Consider the following 17,989-nt stretch of genomic DNA (forward strand, 5'->3'; position numbering starts at 1 on the left):
GCTATATATGTTGGAATAGGAGAGCAAAGAACAAAATGTGGATTTCATGTGTGGGGGTTGGATAATCCAAAGAAAAAAATGTGTACAAATTTTGTTGTATGCAGTGGATATGAAGTCTCAGTATTATATACATTTCAAGTGAACAAATAAGCTATTGGATTAGCAAGAAAGAAAAGCTAAACAAAACAAAAAAAACTTAGCAAACTAGAAATTCTTGATTTCTCTATCCTTGGTTGTAATACCCACTATCTTAGAAATAAAATTATATCTATGTTTATTAAATGTGGTCAACAAGTCAAAGCTTATCCAAATTTAATATTGGATGAAATTACTAAATTGCCCTTCCTTACCCTTAAAGGTTAAGAAACCACTTTGGTCTTTGGATAAACATCTCTTTTGAAAGAAGATAAGAGGAGTGGACTAGAGAGATAGAGGAAAAGAAAAATCTTGAAGCTTTGATCTCCATCTTCTTCAAGCTTAGGTCTCAAGTTATTGGAGTATTCTAGGTAAGTTTGACCTCCATATTTCACTTTTTAGTTGGGTTTAACATTTGAGCCCTAAGACTGATGTTTGAAAATATTAGGAAATTTGACAAGGAGTATTTGGGTGAGCTAAATAGCTAATATTTGGGTGTTTCGGGTAAGTGGTTAACTCTTCTCTCCTTATTTTGCAACCCATATATATAACTTATTTTGAAATCTCAACTACTTTGGATACCCATTTTAGGAGTAGTATGAGTTAAAAATATTTTAGATTGATATTTTTTTGGGTTTGAAACGCTAAGCTGAAGTCTGGACTGGAATTCTTATGTATTTTGGAGTTTGGACTAAAATTGTGTTTGGGTTTGTTAGAACTGTGTTTTCGGAATAAAGGTTTAGCTAAATTGCTGACTAAAATTAACACCATGTGTAGTGATGGTTGAATGGTTTATGGTTGCTATGCTAGTAGCGGTTGGTCCAGAGTTCGATTCTGCTTTGCTAATATGGCTTTATGTTTGCTTTATATATGTAATATATGACTTGTGCTTGTTCTATATATGTAATATATGCTTATAAAATAAAATATTTGTTTAAAGTGAGACTTGAACTCTTAACCTCATGCTTATTAATTTAAGTTCTTTCCAACTAAACCATTTCAATCCCTTTGAAATTACTTTGGTTTAATAAACCATTCTATGATTTTTAAAGAGTTATGTACTAAGAAAATTATTATTTTGAAAATGGTTTATACCTTGCATATTTCTTAGTTTGATAAACTTATTATCTATTTTGGAAATAAGTACTTTGTTATGTGACTTTAAGGAAATGATTTTTGCTACATCGGGCTATTTGATTATAAGAACTATTTTGAGTGTTTGATTAAACTCATGAGGCAACCTACATTTTGTTGTTTGTTTTGTTTGGCTTGGAACGTTCCTAAATGCTCATTCTGAATCGTCGAGCTTGACTCATTCCGAATCATCGAGTCTTTTGAATTATTTGTTGGAACGTTCCATCCGGCTCATTCTGAATCGTCGAGCCTGACTCATTCCGAATCGTCGAGTCTTTTTGGACCATTATATCGATAATGGCATGTGCGACAGAATATAATGGTGGTTGTAGGTTGCCAATGGGTCATATGTTAAGGAATGGTTTGTGCTTTTGAAAGTATTGTTTTATGAAATATTGTTGATGCCCATGTAGCTAAAGTTTCTTGTTTTGTGAGCCTATGTATAGTATGATGGAGTATATTATGACTTCGATATAGTTTAAAGATCAAGTTTTGCATCTAGTTATTACTCTAAAGTTTTTTGTATTATATTGGGGTTACTTGATCCGGGGTTGAGAGGAGTACCACTTACTGGGCATTAGCTCATTATTTGTATTTTTTTCTCATGTTTCAGAGTAGTTAAAGACATGTGAATAGCACGAGCACAAGTGGTGAGGTCTCGAAGGTGACTTTTGAAACTAGGAGACTTAGTCCTACTATTGGAGCTTATCACAGATTTTTGTTTCTTTTGGATATTCCCGTTGACCCTTTGTATTTTGGTAAACCATTGTGCTTGGTTTTGGTGCTTGTAATGCATTTTGTCATGCTAGTCTTGATTGTAAATATTTAACAGTGGTGATTTGGTGAGTTTTTGGGAAGAACTAGTTGTTTTTATTGGTCATCAAAGTGAGGAATTATTATGTATTAAAGTGTTGTTATGAAGGTTCCGAGAGGTATGTATGGCTAGGCTTCGTATTGTTACAGGCTTTCGTGTAGCGATGCGGCCGGGTCATGTCTTAGAAGCGGAGCGTGACATTGGTGCAATAAAACTGATGAGCACTAGATTGAAGAAACTGAAAAACACAAAGCACTCTCAAGTTCATGGGATAAACCGCGGCTAAGAAGTGAAATGATATAGTCCACAAATTAAAGACCATGTGCCATATAATTGTATGGGGCCAGTTGGTTTCAATCAGAAATATATGGGATATGAAGTGTGCCCAAGTGTAGAGACACACAGTTGAGGAATCACATGTTTATGTTTCTCAATCATAGAACTGATAGATTCAAACAAGAAGATGAAGATAGCCCATAGGCGAACGGCATCAATTTATTGCACTTTATCCTTATCTAACATTTGGTAGGCTTTCTTGGAATAGCAGTAGTTAGGCCATCCTATCTATTCAATTTCATTGAAGCATGTGGGGAATGATGCTCAAACAAGGTCTTTATCTGCAATGTTGATAGTAGAAATTCATAATGGTTGTTGGAAGACAAAACCATGTGGTAATGTGTCTTAACAAGCTATCTGGCTGGCCTCTAAGGGATGTATATATACACACTTGATTTTGAATTCACCATCTAAAATACTTCCTTCACACATATATTTGTTATCCATTCAACAGTTTGCCAACCAGGACGATGAACACGATGAAAACTCCGGCCTGCTGTGTCCACTTCAAACAAGATGTCTTCAGCTTCAGTAGCAAAATGGGTTGAATCTTATCCTCCAGGACAGCACGTCGTTGTTTTCCAAACACAGTAAAGATCACATTCAAACAAGTTTGGAAAGCCATCAGGGAAGTACTCCATCCCCCCCCTTAGCTTGCTACCCCTCTTAAATGATTAGTGCCCATAATTTGGAATGCTAGGCTAGAGAGATTTCTACTAAAGGATCCCTCAGTGACAAATGTTTCATTAAGAATTGAATTATCACCCTGGCCTCTAATTATAGGCTGGTATCCTTGAACCTTTTAAAGATATTTCTCACTTGCAGTACAAAAAAGAATTCCATTTGTTACATGATCTCTTCTTCATATAGATAGATATAGGATCTATGGGGCTGTAAGATAGATCTACGTTTTGTGGATTACTATACAGAAAGAGTTTGGAGGACTGCCAGACAACATGCAGAAGAGGCTGGCTATCCTGCAGTGTGTCAATGCTTGTGGATTATTTCATATTCGTTTCTGTGGTAATTCTATGAGGAGGTTGAATAGAGGGTATGGTTCTTATGCCATTTGGAAAAGGCTTGACGGAATGCTTATTAAGCATGCTTGTGCAATTTTTCATATTGATGATGTTCATAATTAGGCTAGAAAGTACTACTTCTGACCATTCTCTGATCTGATGCACATAACTTGTGCTAGATCAGCTGGGAGTTCTGCTAATCCATTTCAGTTACCTTTATAATTGCTTGGAATGACTATGAAGGCTTTCTGGATTCGGTTGATGAGAAGGTATGAAACAAAAAGGTTCAAGGAAATACAAACAGACAATTTTGTGGAATGTATTGAGTGAATGGAATAGAACAGGAGGAGCTGGAAATTGGAATATAGGGTGCAAGAAGTTGAGATAAAGTTAGAGGAAGATCCAACAAAGGAACTCATGCTGAACTATAATAAGGTAAATACCCTTTAGTCCTTTACCAAAAGCAACCCCAGATTGAAGAGGATTATTCGAGCACTAAGCGGATATATACAATAATGCTCTTCCATTCTATTGTGAAGGACAAAAGAACGCGAATGTGTATTCATAAAATAATCAAGTTTTCAGGGGATGATGAAGATGTTACTTTGAAGCATATCATTGAGTTTCTTTGGTCATTTCTTACTAATGTTCTAAGGAGAATGGATTTATCAAGATTTTGGAATATAGAGCTGTGTCCAACATTTGGTATTCAGTCATCATTAGTGGCTTCAGAGATGGTTTGTTTCCATGCTTCTACGGGTTTATGGCAAGGGAATATGTCTCTTTTATTCTCTCAGAAGAATTCCTGTCAAGACAAATGAAGAGAATAGAAGTGCATGCTTTACACATCCCAAAGAGAATATGGCTAAATGCCACGGGTGGCATGGCAAGTTATTATCCTGAGGGGGTAGAGCAGTTCTTAAGGAGAGTGTACTCCAATCCTTTCCTAACTATTGAACAGGCAGTAAAAACCTTAGCTCTTGGTTGGACTGACTTCTGGTGCTTGCATTGATGATCAAAATACATATGGAAGTGACTTATTTAAAGTGCCCGACGAGGCCAAGACAAGCCATAAGTTACTGAGAAAATTATGGAAGGCAAAGCCATGTGCACCGGAGTTGTATGGGGCCGCTTAGTTTCAATCAGAAATATATGGAGACATAAGAATGAGGAATCACTTGTGTATGTTTCTCATTCATAGGATTGATTCAAACAAAAAAGGCTGAGATATTCTATAGGTGAATGTGACTAATTCACTGCACTATATATATTCAATATCATTGTAGCTTGTGGGGACTGTGTTTAGAAATTGTTGATGATTGATTTCTCAAAAACAAAACCATGTGATAATGTTGTCTTATCAATTATCATGCTAGCTGGCTACCCTTCCTTAGCCACTCAATCCACTTCCCAAACGATCTATATGAACACAATTGAGTTAGTATTCACCCCACTCAAATATTTCCTTCACACCTACCTTCTAAAATTGTTTCTATAGCATCTGGTTAACAGTACTGCCTCTGATCTGCTTAAAGAAGATCGAAATTAAACATCCCAGAATATAATGGCGATTAGTATGACTCGCATTCTCCGTGCTAAGCAGGGCCTCAGAAGGTCTTCTTCAAGAACAAACAGAGAAAGTGAGGTTCCTAAGGGGCACTTTGCAGTTTATGTTGGTGAGAGCGAGAAGAAGCGTTTTGTCATTCCAGTTTCCTACTTGAAGGACCCTTCTTTCCAAGACTTGCTGTGCCAAGCTGAGGACGAATTTGGATTTGATCAGCCAATGGGTGGACTCACAATACCTTGCTTGGAGGATACCTTTCTTCACATCATCTCTAGCTCGAGTAGATCTTGAGAGACTACACAACTTAGTTTAGTGATACAAAATTTTGCATAGAAGAGAGTTCATTTGTATAGATTTTTATCTGCTGAAAATTTCAGAAAGTCTGTCAAATTTTGATACAAATCCTACATTCCTATTCCAACTTGTGCACTGAATATACTTAGCAGTAAATTATCTCATTTAACTTATGGAGGTAAGACACTATTTTATATATCAAATTTATTGGATATATATTTCGAGATCTTCCCTTTCTTCAAGGAAATTCAAGACATGTTGTATACACTAAAGTTAAGATAAAAGAAAATTTTGCAAGTTGAGATAGAGGAATAATCTTGAGAAGAGTCAATATTTTAGGTATGCAAGCTATGATTGAAAGCCAAGTGTCCCTTGCTTACTGAGGAGGCTATTACCACAACTATCAGCATAGTCCTCTGAATGGCATATTGTGGGCAAGGATGCAACCAACGCAGGATCGAGCCCTAATAGTCTCAGTGTGGGAGTTTCACCCTCTGATGGGGGTGGCTCCTTGTGGGCACCAGACACTGATCCTCCTATCTAATGGACTGCTGAGTCACCGTGATTTACTCCTCCACAATCTAGTCTAGTTGGGGTGTGGTGGCTCCCGGGCCAATGGATTTTGCCTTTTGTAGGCAAGATACTCATCTTTGAAGCTTGGATTGATTTACTACAAAAGTATGATAAAGGAAAAGATATTAAACATGATGATAAGAGTTTATTTGGAAGTTCAAGCACATCTTCACATTCATACCCCAATATTCTCACTGATTTTCAAACCATACCCATCCATGTTCCAGGGCTGCACAGCATCTGCACAACTGGTTTGCCTGGAAACAACATAGATGATCCTAACAAAATGTTGAAACTAATAGGGTTAAGAGATAATCAATAACTTCATGGAAAATCATTATTAATTCTTGTCTGCTTAATTTCTTCCTCAATCCATCATGTCTATAATGTTCATCAATTTAAAGAGCTTCACCAAAATGGAGGGTGAAATCCTAATGTTCTTTCCTTTATACTCTGTATTTAAATGTGAATTTCCTTGGGGAAGAATGGAAAAATGTACTTTTTGGTCCATCAATTATTGTCTTTTATAAAATTTGGTCTCTATGTTTGAATTTGAACAAGATTATCCCCTTAGCTTCAATTGTTAAAGTGTTGTATTCTCAAACAAGAACAAATTTAGGCACTCTGCACTTGTGTATTAATTAAGTATGAGAGTATTACACTGTGAGTGATGAACCAAATTTCATAATTAAGAGGCTAAAAGTGGATTTTACCTTTCGATTCAGCTGAGGGATTAATGGTCCGTGAGTGATGTAGAAGCTAGAATTGGGAGTGTGCTTTTGAATGGTTTTTGTCATTTATGAATATATCGTTACAGAAAAGCAACAACTTCTAACACCAAAAATGTTAAGTACATGACAGTTGGAGAAGAATTTGAAGCTATGACCATAATATGATTTTCATAGAAGATCACTGAATGTATTAGATATCAAGCTAAGTCTTTGAATTTCTGTACATTTCACAAGATATGTTGAGCTACAGCCTACAGCAACTGAGTTCCTCGTCTACAAAAATGATTGATATTAATATCAGCAAACTAGCAATTCTTGATTTCTCAGCCCTTCTTGGTGCAGTGAAGCTGATGAACACTGATATGAAGTAACTGAGATTAGCAATGCATTCTCAAGTTCTCTGGATAAACCTCGGTTAAGAAGTGAAATGATGTAGTCCAAGAAGGCTGCATCACATGGTAGTGTAATAGGCCCATCGCTTGGAAGTCCAAATTCTTCTTCAGACATACTTAAGAGTTGCCTAATGATCTCATTCTCGAGATATGATAGAGGGACAACAAACCGCTTCTGATCAGCAGTGTAAATAGTGAAATGACCCTTGTTAACCGCAGAAGAAGTACTGCAGCTATCTGCATCATCATATAGACTTGAAAATGAAATCCTCTTTCTTCGGATGGCAGCAAATTTCTGCCATCTTTTTGCCAGCTTGATGAGCTTCTTGGAACTGATCATAGTGCTAACTTAGGAAATAGAGAGAAATTGAAGGGAAGAGAACAAGATCTGCAGAGAGTTGTAGTGTTTGATGATCAAAATTGGATGAGAAGAAACCTATTTAAAGTGCTTCAATTTCTTGAGGAAATCAAGTAAGGCAAAACCACGTTCCACCCAGCTGTATGGGGGCCTTCAAGACATACAAATAGGGAAACACATGGTTATATGTGTCCCAATCCAATTCAAATAAATTGATTAAGATATTTTTTAGGCAAATACCATTAACTTAGTGCTGTGTATATTGATCTCTCATTTGGTAGGTTTTCTCGGAATGACAAAGGTAGTTGAGCTTTCCCCGTCTGTTCAAATTTATTGAAGCATATGGTGAGAGATGTCCTAAGGTAGTAGAAATTCTGGATGATTTTTTGAAGACAAAACCATGTGGAGATGTTGTCTAATCGTTCTAGCTGGCTGGCCTCTGATCCAAATTTCTCATAGCCACTCAATCCACCTCCTAAAGGATCTATATATATAAATGCATTTGTGTTGATTCTCACCCCACTCAAGTTCTTCCTTCACACAACTCCTAGTTTCTGCCTTCACAAATTGTGTCTATACTGAAAAATATTTCAGAAATCCTACTTTACAAAAAGCATATTTGAACATGGCAATTGGTATGGGGCATATTTTCCGTGCTAAGCAAGGCCTTAGGAGATCTTCTTCAAGAACAAGCAGAGAATGTGAAGTGCCTAAAGGGCATTTTGCAGTTTATGTTGGAGAGAGTGAAAAGAGGCGTTTTGTCATTCCAGTTTCGTACTTGAAGGACCCTTCGTTCCAAGACTTGCTTAGTCAAGCTGAGAAAGAATTCAGATTTGATCATCCAACGGGTGGACTGACGATACCTTGTATGGAGGATACCTTGCTTGAAGTCATCTCTAGTTTGAGATCTTGAGAGACTACATACAACTTAGTTTAGTGAAGAAAAATTTTGCATAGAAGAGTTGTCTTGTATAGTTCATTTGTATAGATTTTTGTCTGCATTTTTGCATAAACTTTGAAAATATCATAAAGTCTCTCCAATTTTCAACAAATACTATTCCAAATTGTTGCTTTGAGTAAAACTAGCAGTACAGTATCTCTTCAAGGAATTTTGTAATACCCACTATCTTGGAAATAAAAATATACCTATGTTATTAAAATAGGTCAACAAGTCAAAGGTTATTAAAATTGATATTAGATGAATTTACTAAATTATCCCATTTTACCATTAAAGGTTAAGGAACCACTTTGGTCTTGGATAAACATTTCATTTGAAAGAAGATAAGGGGAGCTAATTAGAGAGAGATAGGGGAAGGAAAAACCTTGAAGTTTGGATCTCCATCTTCTTCAAGCTTAGATCTCTAAGATATTGGGTATTCTAGGTGAGTTTAACCTCTATCTTTTACTCTTTATAAGTTGGGTTTATCTTTGGAGCCCTAAGATTGATGTTTGAAAATATTAGGGATTTTGACAAGGAGTATTTGGGCGAGCTAAATAGCTAAGATTGGAAGTTTTTAGGTAAGTGGTTAACTCTTCTCTCCTTATTTTGTAAAACCCATACTTATTATGGAATAATCTCAACTATTTTGAATACCCATTTTAGGGTTAGTATGAGTTAAAAATATTTTAGACTATGATATTTCTTTGGGTTTGAAAAATTCTTATGTATTTTGGAGTTTGGAATAGAATTGTGTTTGGGTTTGTTGGAACTGTGTTTTCGGAATGAAGGTTAAGGTAAATTTCTGACTGATATTATCACCATGGTAGAATGGTCTATGGTTGGTTGCTGTGCTGGTGGTGTTTTGTCCAGAGTTTGATTCTGTTTGCTAATATGCCTTATGTTTGTTTTATATATGTAATATATGCTTATAAAATGAATTATTTATTTAAAGTGAGACTTGAACTCTTAACCTCATGTTTATTAATTTAAGCTCTTTCCAATTAAGCCATTTCAATTCCTTTAAAATTACTTTGGTTTAATAAACCATTCTATGATTTTTAAAGAGTTATGTACTAAGAAAATTATTATTTTGAGAATGGTTTATACCTTGCATATTTCTTAGTTTGATAAATTCATTATCCATAATTGGAAATATTATGTATCTTGAGAAAATATGTGACTTGAAAATTTCTGTACAATAAATTATGTACTTTGTTATGTGATTTTTAAGGAAATGATCTTTGCTACATTGGGCTATTTGATTGTAAGAACTATTTTGAATGTTCGGTCAAACTCATGAGGCAACCTACATTTTGTTGTTTGTTTTGTTCGATTTGGAACGTTCCTATTTGCTCATTTCGAATCGTCGAGCTTGACTCATTCCGAATCGTCGAGACTTTTGAATTATTTGTTGGAACGTTCTATCCGACTCATTCTGAATCGTCGAGCCTGACTCATTCCGAATCGTCGAGTCTTTCTAAACTATTGTGCCGATAATGGCCTTTGCCACCGGTTATAATAGTGGCTGTAGGTTGCCAATGAGTCATATGTTAAGGAATGACTGGTGCTTTTGAAAGTATTGTATTATGAAATGATGTTGATGCCCATGTAGCTAAAGTTTTTCGTTTTGGGAATTTGTGTATAGTATGATGGAAGTATGTTATGATTTTGATCTAATTTAAGGATTGAGTTTTGCATCTATTTATTACTCTAAAGTTTTTTGTATTTTATTGGGGCTACTTGATCCGGGGTTGAGAGGAGTACCACTTACTGGGCATTAGCTCATTATTTGTATTTTCCTCATGTTTCAGAGTAGTTAAGGATATGTGAATAGCACGAGCACAAGTGGTGGGGTCTCGAAGGTGACTTTTGAAACTTGGAGACTTAGTCCTAGTTTTGGAGCTTATCATGGATTTTTGTTTATTTAGACTTTCCCTTTGACACTTTGTATTTTTAGTAGACCATTGTGCTTGGTTTTGGTGCTTGTGATGCATTTTGGACATACTACTCTTGATTCTAAATATCTAATAGTAGATTTGATGAGTTTTTGGGAAGAACAAGTCGATTATATTTTGTCATTTTGGGTTGTGGAATTATTGTATATTCAAGTGTTATTATGAAGATTCTGAGAGGTATGTATGGTTAGGCTTCGTATTGTTACAGGTCTTCACGTAACGATACGACCGGGTCATGTTCTAGAAGTGGGGCGTGACAAATTTCAAGGCATATTCTACACTAAAAGTTAAGCAATAAAACTTTGCAAGCTCAGAAAAAAAAAAAAAAAAGAATAATCTTGAGAACAGTCTATATTATTGAAAAATAAAATGAAGCTACCAGTAAAATGTAGTGCAGAGAATTTACCACAACTATTGACACAGTCCTTGTGTCTTAAAAATGAAATCTTCTTCGTTTAGACAGCAACAAATATCTTCCATTATATTTCATTGGCAAATTGATGAGTTTCTTGGAACTAATCATGGTTTTTGACATCTATGGCCAAGATATTCATCTTTGCAGGTTTAGGCAAATAGTGTGGTCAGGGTGAAAGTTCCATGTTAACCATCACACAATGGTGCCAGATTAGTAATTCTCTAATGGCACTATTGCAGTTGATGGTCAGAACTGTTTAAAATTGAGATAACAAACTGGCCATATGGCTCAAATTACATCTGCCTTCTGCTTATTCTTGGCGGAGCAATGCTAGGCCCGAAATGGAAGTGGCAGATTAGGCAATTATAAAGTTTAATGCTTTTGAATAAAATTTATTCAAATAAGCACTTGTCACAGGTATAACTGTATTGAAACAAACTGAAGATTTAAGGAGAAAATGAAAGCAATGAATATATTTGAATTTTCTAAGAAGAATACTGAAGATTTTGGATATCAAGTATTTCTGTATTGGATTTATGTATGTACATTTCACTTCATGTATTGAGCTACAACTAATATCCTCATTTACAAAATTTATTGAGATTAATATCAGAAAACTAGCAATTCCTGGTTTTGGAGTAACGGAGCTGATGAACACCGATGTGAAGTAACTGAGATTAGCAATGCATTCTCAAGTTCTCTGGATAAACCTCGTCTAAGAAGTGAAATGATGTAGTCCATGAAGACTGCATCACACGGTAGTGTAATAGGCCCATCGCTTGAAAGTCCAAATTCTTCTTCGGACATACTTAAGAGTTGCCTAATGATCTCATTCTCGAGATATGATAGAGGGACAACAAACCGCTTCTGATCAGCAGTGTAGATAGTGAAATGACCCTTGTTAACTGCAGAAGAAGTAGTGCAGCTATCTGCATCCTCATATAGACTTGGAAATGAAATCCTCTTTCTTTGGATGGCAGCAAATTTTTGCCACCTTCTGGCCAGCTTGATGAGCTTCTTGGAGCTGATCATGGTATTAACTTAGAAAATATATAGAAAGATTGAATGGAGGGAATAAGATGTGTAGAAAGCTTAAATCTTTGTTGGACTATGAATTGCAGTGTTTGATGATCAAAATGAATATGGAAGTGATCCATTTAAAGTGCTGAGGAGGCAAAACCACATGATTGACACTGAGGAACCACATGGTTAGTTGTATGGGGCCTTTTAGCTTCAACCCCAAATATATATATATATGGGATATATCTAGAGTGTGGCCATACATAAATGAGGAACCACATGGTTATGCTTCCCAAATGGCTGAATTCCATTTACTTTCCATCTCTCATTTGGCTAGTTTTCTTGGAATGACACAAGTAGTTGAGCTTTCTCTATCTGTTCAATTTCATTGAAGCATGTGGGGAATGATGTTCAAAGGCAGGTCTTTATCTACCAAATTGTTTGTATAATTTCATGATGATTTTTCGGGAGACAAAACTGTGTGGTAATGTCTCTTATCTTGCTAGCTGGCTGCCTACCCATCCAAATTTCTCTTAGCCACTCAATCCACCTCCCAAACGATCTATATAAACACATATAGAATTGAATTGGTATTCACCCACTCACATATTTCCTACAAAATACCTACCTTGGTTTCTGCATTCCAAAATTGTTTCTATAGCATCTTTGATTAACACAGCCTTTGCTTTAAGAAGAAACATCTCAGAATGGCGATCAGTATGACTCGTATTCTCCGTGCTAAGCAAGGCCTCAGAAGGTCTTCTTCAAGAACAAACAGAGAAAGTGAGGTTCCTAAGGGGCACTTTGCAGTTTATGTTGGTGAGAGCGAGAAGAAGCGTTTTGTCATTCCAGTATCGTACTTGAAGGACCCTTCTTTCCAAGACTTGTTGTGCCAAGCTGAGGACGAATTCGGATATGATCATCCAATGGGTGGACTCACAATACCTTGCTTGGAGGATACCTTTCTTGATATCATCTCTAATTTGAGATCTTGAGAGACTAGACAACTTAGTTTAGTGATACAAAATTTTGCATAGAAGAGAGTTCCTGTACAGTTCATTTGTATAGATTTTTATCTGCTGAAAATTTCAGTAAGTCTGTCAAATTTTGATACAAACCTACATTCCTATTCCAACTTGTGCACTGAATATACTTTGAGTAAATTATCTCTTTATCTTATGGAGGTAAGACACTATTTTATATATAAAATTTATTGGATATATATTTCAAGATCTTCACTTTCTTCAAGGAAATTCAAGACATGTTATATATACTTAAGTTAAGATAAAAGAAAACTTTGCAAGTTCAGATAAAGGAATAATCTTGAGAAGAGTCAATATTTTAGGTATGTTGTGCTGATCTGTATGTAAGCTATGAGTGAAATCCAAATGTCCCTTGCTTACTGTGGAGGCTATATCACAACTATTAGCGTAGTCCTCTGGATGGCAGATTGTGGGCAAGCACGCAGGATCGAGCCCTGACAGTCGTAGTGTAAGAGTTTCACCCTTTTGTGGGGTGGCTCCCGGTCCTCCCATATAATGGACCGTTGAATCATCGTGATTTAACCCTCCATAATCTTGTCGGGCTGGGATATAGGCCCCCGAGACAAGAAATTTCACTTTTTGTTGGCAAGATAATCATCTTTGAAGCTTGGATTGATTTACTATAAAAGTATGGTAAAGGAAAAGATATTAAACCTGAGGGTGTTGGTTTGCAGGATAAGAGTTTATTTTGAAGTTCAAGCTCATCTTTACATTTATTATACCCCAATTTTCTCACTGATTTTCAAAACCATACCCAAGTTCCAGGGCTGCACAGAATCTACACAGAGTCTGCACAACTGGTTTGCCTGAAAACAACATAGATGATCCTAACAAAAATTGAAACTAATAATAACCTTTACATGTCAACTTCGTGCATAATAAGAATGGAGAAAAGGGTTCCTTAAACTACTCCATTATCAGCATTAGTGATGACAATCCTAAGAACCCCATCAACATCAAGAACAAAGAAAAGGATTCCTTACACCCCATTGTCACGATTAGGGATGACAATCCCAACATTGACAGTGGCATTAAATATCTTTCTCTTTTTTAAATAGTTTCTCCTTCAATTTCTTCTTAAATATCACTTTTTCTTGTGCCTTGTAGGGTTATTGTTTGAAATCAAATGAACGAGTTGATGAACATCATATATAGTGATTCAGAATAATCGCAGAAAATGTAGATCTGCAGCTGAAGTTATATATTACATACATCTGGCATGGCACAAAAGATGGGAATCAACCTCCAACCTGCTGCCACAAAACAAAAAGATGAGGTATATTAATTTGTTAATTGATTGATTAGTTTGCAAGATCAGATAACCAACAATTTAATCATAATTATTATATTTAGAAAGCTAAGAAGTTAGGAAGAATGCCCAAGATGAATAAATAGAACATATATATCAAGTATATATTGGATATCTGTACATTTCACAAGATGTATTGAGCTACTGCTGATGAGTTCTTCATTTACAGGAATTACTGATACTAATATCAGCAAACTAGCAGTTCCTGGTTTCTCCAGTTTTCTTGGTGCAGTGAAACTGATGAACACTGGTAGGAAGTTCTTGGGATAAACCTCTGCTAAGAAGTGAAATTCTTGATGAATTTTTGAAGACAAAATCATGTGGTAGAGTTGTCCAATTGTTCTAGCTGGCTTCATTCCCTTCATAAAATTTCTCATAGGCACTCAATCCTCCTCCTAAAGGATATATATAAATGCATTTGAGTTGATGCTCACTCCACTCAATTCAAGTTCTTCCTTTACACAAATCCTACTTTCTTCCTTCACAAATTGTGTTTATAGCTTCTACTTTCAAAGAAGAAAAAAATATTTGAAGATGGAAATTGGTATGGGGCACATTCTCCGTGCTAAGCAAGGCCTTAGAAGATCTTCTTCAACAACAAATAGAGAAAGTGAAGTTCCTAAGGGGCATTTTGCCGTTTATGTCAGGGAGAGTGAAAAGAAACGCTTTATCATTCCAATATCATACTTGAAGGACCCTTCGTTCCAAGACTTGCTTTGCCAAGCATTGATGCCTATGACCAAGATATTCATCTTCGCAGTTTTATGCACATAGTGTTGAATATCATTAGAATAGAGTTAATACAAATAAGCACTTATAAAGGATAAATGTAAAGAACTATACTTATAATGTATACTGCAACAAATTATAGTTGACAACAATGAATAAATTCAATTTTCTAAGAAGATTACCTGAAAATGTTGTATATCAAGTTTTGTATTTCTGTATATTTCACATGATGTGTTGAGCTACAGCTGACAAGTTCCTCATTTACAAAAAAATATTCTGAAATTTATATCGGGAAAAAGATTGAAATATGAATATTAGGCCATATAATTCCCAAAATATGACGCACTTAGATGATTGACTAATTTATGAAAAGGACGTTTGTGACATGCATTTTAGCCGCTTCCCAAACTTGCATCTAAGGTATTTATACGTTTGCTTCCATTATACAGTACAACGCATGTAAGAGATGTGTTTGATGTATTATATGTCGAGCGCATCTCGTTAAAGTCTATTTTTCTCTCACTGTTCAGTGTTCATAGTTCTGCTGTCAACTCCGGCGACTTTCGCAGATTCATCGTCACTGTACGATAAGTTCTACCGATGCATTTCCACCAAATCTGGCTTCTCTGTCCCGTTCTCCGAGGCTTTCTTCACCCCGCAGAATGCTTCGGCTTTCACAGCGGTTCTGAACTCCACAGCCCAGAATCTCCGGTGCCTTGAGCAGTTTGTCAAGAAGCCGCAGATTATATTCACCCCGCTTTCCGAGGCCCACGCGCAGGCGGCGGTGGTTTGTGAAAATTTGTAAAGCGCAGCACACAGTGATGTTGAAACTGACGTTGTAACACAAACGATCTGTAACGCAGTTCGGGCAAACAACCCTAATCTGCGAGGCACTTCTCAATTTGAGAACTTGCCTAAATCCACTAAAAGCTCAATATTTAAAGTACACTGTTTGGAACCTGAGATTACACAATAGAATGATCTTTCCTACCAAACTATTGAAACCTAAACACATGTACTACTTTCTAGGGGAATTTAGTATCCTATTCTCAAAGACTCTCGTACCTCACAAGATTAATGTTGAATGCTTGAGATCTACAAATAAAGGACATCCCCTATTTATAGTAGCTATTCCTAACAGATTCGTGAATAACAAACTATTCCTAATCAAAATAGAACTAGAAAATCTTCAACAACAAATCCCCTTAGAACTAGTATTCTTCAATAACTATTTCTCTTAGTACTGATATTCCTTTATAGAACTGGAATTCTTTTTGCACATAACTTTGACAAAATACTTTGAGTCAACAGTTTGCACTAAACAGCTTGGGCTTGAGCTCAGAGTGCGCAGCGGCAGCCATGATTACGAAGGGCTGTCGTATATTTCCGAGATGGAGTCGCCGTTCGTGATTGTGGACCTCGCCCGGCTGCGCGAGGTGGAGGTGGATATAAAGGCGAACACGGCGTGGCATGGGCGACGGTCGGAGAAGTGTATTACAGGATTTCGGAGAAGAGTAAGGTCCATGGCTTCCCCGCCGGGCTGTGCTCCAGCCTGGGAATCGGCAGACACACTACCGGCGGCGCCTACGGTTCCATGATGAGGAAGTACGACCTCGGAGCTGACAACGTTTTGGACGCCAGAATCGTCGATGCAAACGGGAATATTCTTGACAGGGAAGCCATAAGAGATGAACGCATCTCTTACATGCGTTGTGCTGTATAATGGAAGTATATCTAAATACCTCAGACGCAAGTGTGACTTGCGTCTGAGTGAGCGGTTAAAAAAAATTAATTAAGGAAGTTTGGGACATGCCTAAAACACATGTCCCAAAGACCCAAACGTCCTTTTCATAAATTAGTCAATCACCGAAATGCGTCATATTTTGAGAATTACATGGTCTAATATTCATATTTTAGTCTTTTCCCTATTTATATCAGCAAACTAGCAATTCCAGATTTCTCCACCCTGCTTGAAGCAACGAAGCTATTGAACATCGAGATGAAGTGAATGAGATGAGTAATGCATTCTCAAGTTCTTTGGATAATCCTCAGCTAAGAAGTGAAATGATGTAGTTCACGAATGCTGCATCGCATGGCAGTGTAATAGGCCGCCCATCGCTTGGAATTCCAAATTCTTCTCCTGACATGTTCAAGAGTTGCCTAATAATCTCATCCTCGAGATAAGATAGAAGGACAACAAACCGCTTTTGATCATCTGTGTAGGCAAAACCATATGCTGCGTTGTTGCAGGGGGGGTGATATGAGCATTTTACACTCATATTTTAGGTACATTTTTATAATATTTTCGTATTAATTATTTCATATTATTTAACAATTAGTTATTTTTGGAGTTTAACAATTTATGAAATAAATATAATACTAAATAAATATATAATATATTGTAATATATATGTATATACTACGTACCATCCTACTACTACTACTACTAATAATAATAATAATAATAATAATATATAATATATCTAATAAACAAATATATAGAATACATATATATTACGTACTACTAATAATATAAATATATATAATATATAATATATAATATATAATTAATAGTATTTACTACGTACTACATACTACATATATATAAAATATAATACTTACTAATATATATATATATATATATATATATATATATATATATATATATATATTATAAATTAGTATTATGTTGATTATGTTGGTCAAAGCAGCAGGAAGTGCATAGAAGAATTGGAAGTTTCCATCCACTCATTTTGGCGCAAATAGTGGGAGTCTTCGGACGTGAAGCTAAAGAATAGGAAAAGCAAATGGTGGAAATTGATTTGGCCTATTTTTAGAATGCTATAAATAGTAGGAATTTCCTATTGTAAAATCGTTCATTCTTTCCTCCTCTATAGTATTTGTTGAAATTGTTATCAATGTCCATTTGTGGTTAATTTCTAGTTGGTTTAGTGAATTGAAGCCCCGGAGTTCATAACGCTGTAAGGTTATTTATTTATTTTTATTATATAATTTTTATGCATTTGGGTATTAAATATTCTTCTAAGTTATTTGAATAGTTGTATCATTTAATTGCTAGGGAGGCCTACTAGTTATTTACTTGATATAATTATTTGCTATATTAGATAATGTTGTGCTACAAATTATTCTAATATTCAGTAGCAACTGGGTTAATTATTGACGGCTTAGTGATAATTGGACTCGGGTAGAATATTTTCCTAAATTAAA

The 17,989-nt window shown here is 35.8% G+C and overlaps 3 protein-coding genes and 1 long non-coding RNA gene across 4 annotated transcripts; 2 read left to right on the forward strand and 2 right to left on the reverse strand.

Annotated features, from left to right (window-relative positions):
- Nucleotides 1–307: 307 nt before the first annotated feature.
- On the forward strand, nucleotides 308–10,113 carry LOC109154123. Its single transcript, XR_002049659.1, has 3 exons — nucleotides 308–506; nucleotides 584–639; nucleotides 10,102–10,113. It is a non-coding gene; the product is annotated as an uncharacterized LOC109154123 (long non-coding RNA).
- On the reverse strand, nucleotides 6,852–7,376 carry LOC109154121 (auxin-responsive protein SAUR68-like). The gene has a single exon (XM_019301984.1). It carries the CDS (start codon nucleotides 7,330–7,332, stop codon nucleotides 6,898–6,900), a length of 435 nt encoding a protein of 144 aa, XP_019157529.1. The 5' UTR covers nucleotides 7,333–7,376; the 3' UTR covers nucleotides 6,852–6,897.
- A 1,035-nt stretch (nucleotides 10,114–11,148) lies between the features above and the next one.
- LOC109154122 (auxin-responsive protein SAUR68-like) lies at nucleotides 11,149–11,773 on the reverse strand. The gene has a single exon (XM_019301985.1). It carries the CDS (start codon nucleotides 11,690–11,692, stop codon nucleotides 11,270–11,272), a length of 423 nt encoding a protein of 140 aa, XP_019157530.1. The 5' UTR covers nucleotides 11,693–11,773; the 3' UTR covers nucleotides 11,149–11,269.
- A 614-nt stretch (nucleotides 11,774–12,387) lies between these two features.
- Nucleotides 12,388–16,405, forward strand: LOC109154166 (berberine bridge enzyme-like 18). Its single transcript, XM_019302026.1, has 4 exons — nucleotides 12,388–12,610; nucleotides 14,202–14,282; nucleotides 15,292–15,549; nucleotides 16,073–16,405. The coding sequence occupies exons 1-4, from the start codon at nucleotides 12,388–12,390 to the stop codon at nucleotides 16,357–16,359; spliced, it is 849 nt and encodes a 282-aa protein (XP_019157571.1). The 3' UTR covers nucleotides 16,360–16,405.
- Nucleotides 16,406–17,989: the final 1,584 nt, after the last annotated feature.

Source organism: Ipomoea nil, unplaced genomic scaffold, assembly GCF_001879475.1.
Source record: "Ipomoea nil cultivar Tokyo-kokei standard unplaced genomic scaffold, Asagao_1.1 scaffold2610, whole genome shotgun sequence".
Lineage (NCBI taxonomy): Eukaryota > Viridiplantae > Streptophyta > Magnoliopsida > Solanales > Convolvulaceae > Ipomoea > Ipomoea nil.

Coding starts and splice junctions, on each gene's coding strand:
- LOC109154121 (XM_019301984.1), bottom strand. CDS start 7,332: ATGATCAGTTCCAAGAAGCTCATCAAGCTGGCAAAAAGATGGCAGAAA.
- LOC109154122 (XM_019301985.1), bottom strand. CDS start 11,692: ATGATCAGCTCCAAGAAGCTCATCAAGCTGGCCAGAAGGTGGCAAAAA.
- LOC109154166 (XM_019302026.1), top strand. CDS start 12,388: ATGGCGATCAGTATGACTCGTATTCTCCGTGCTAAGCAAGGCCTCAGA. Junction 12,611..14,201: donor CGGATATGATCATCCAATGG/GTGGACTCACAA, acceptor CTTCATTTACAG/GAATTACTGATACTAATATC. Junction 14,283..15,291: donor AGTGAAACTGATGAACACTG/GTAGGAAGTTCT, acceptor CTCACTGTTCAG/TGTTCATAGTTCTGCTGTCA.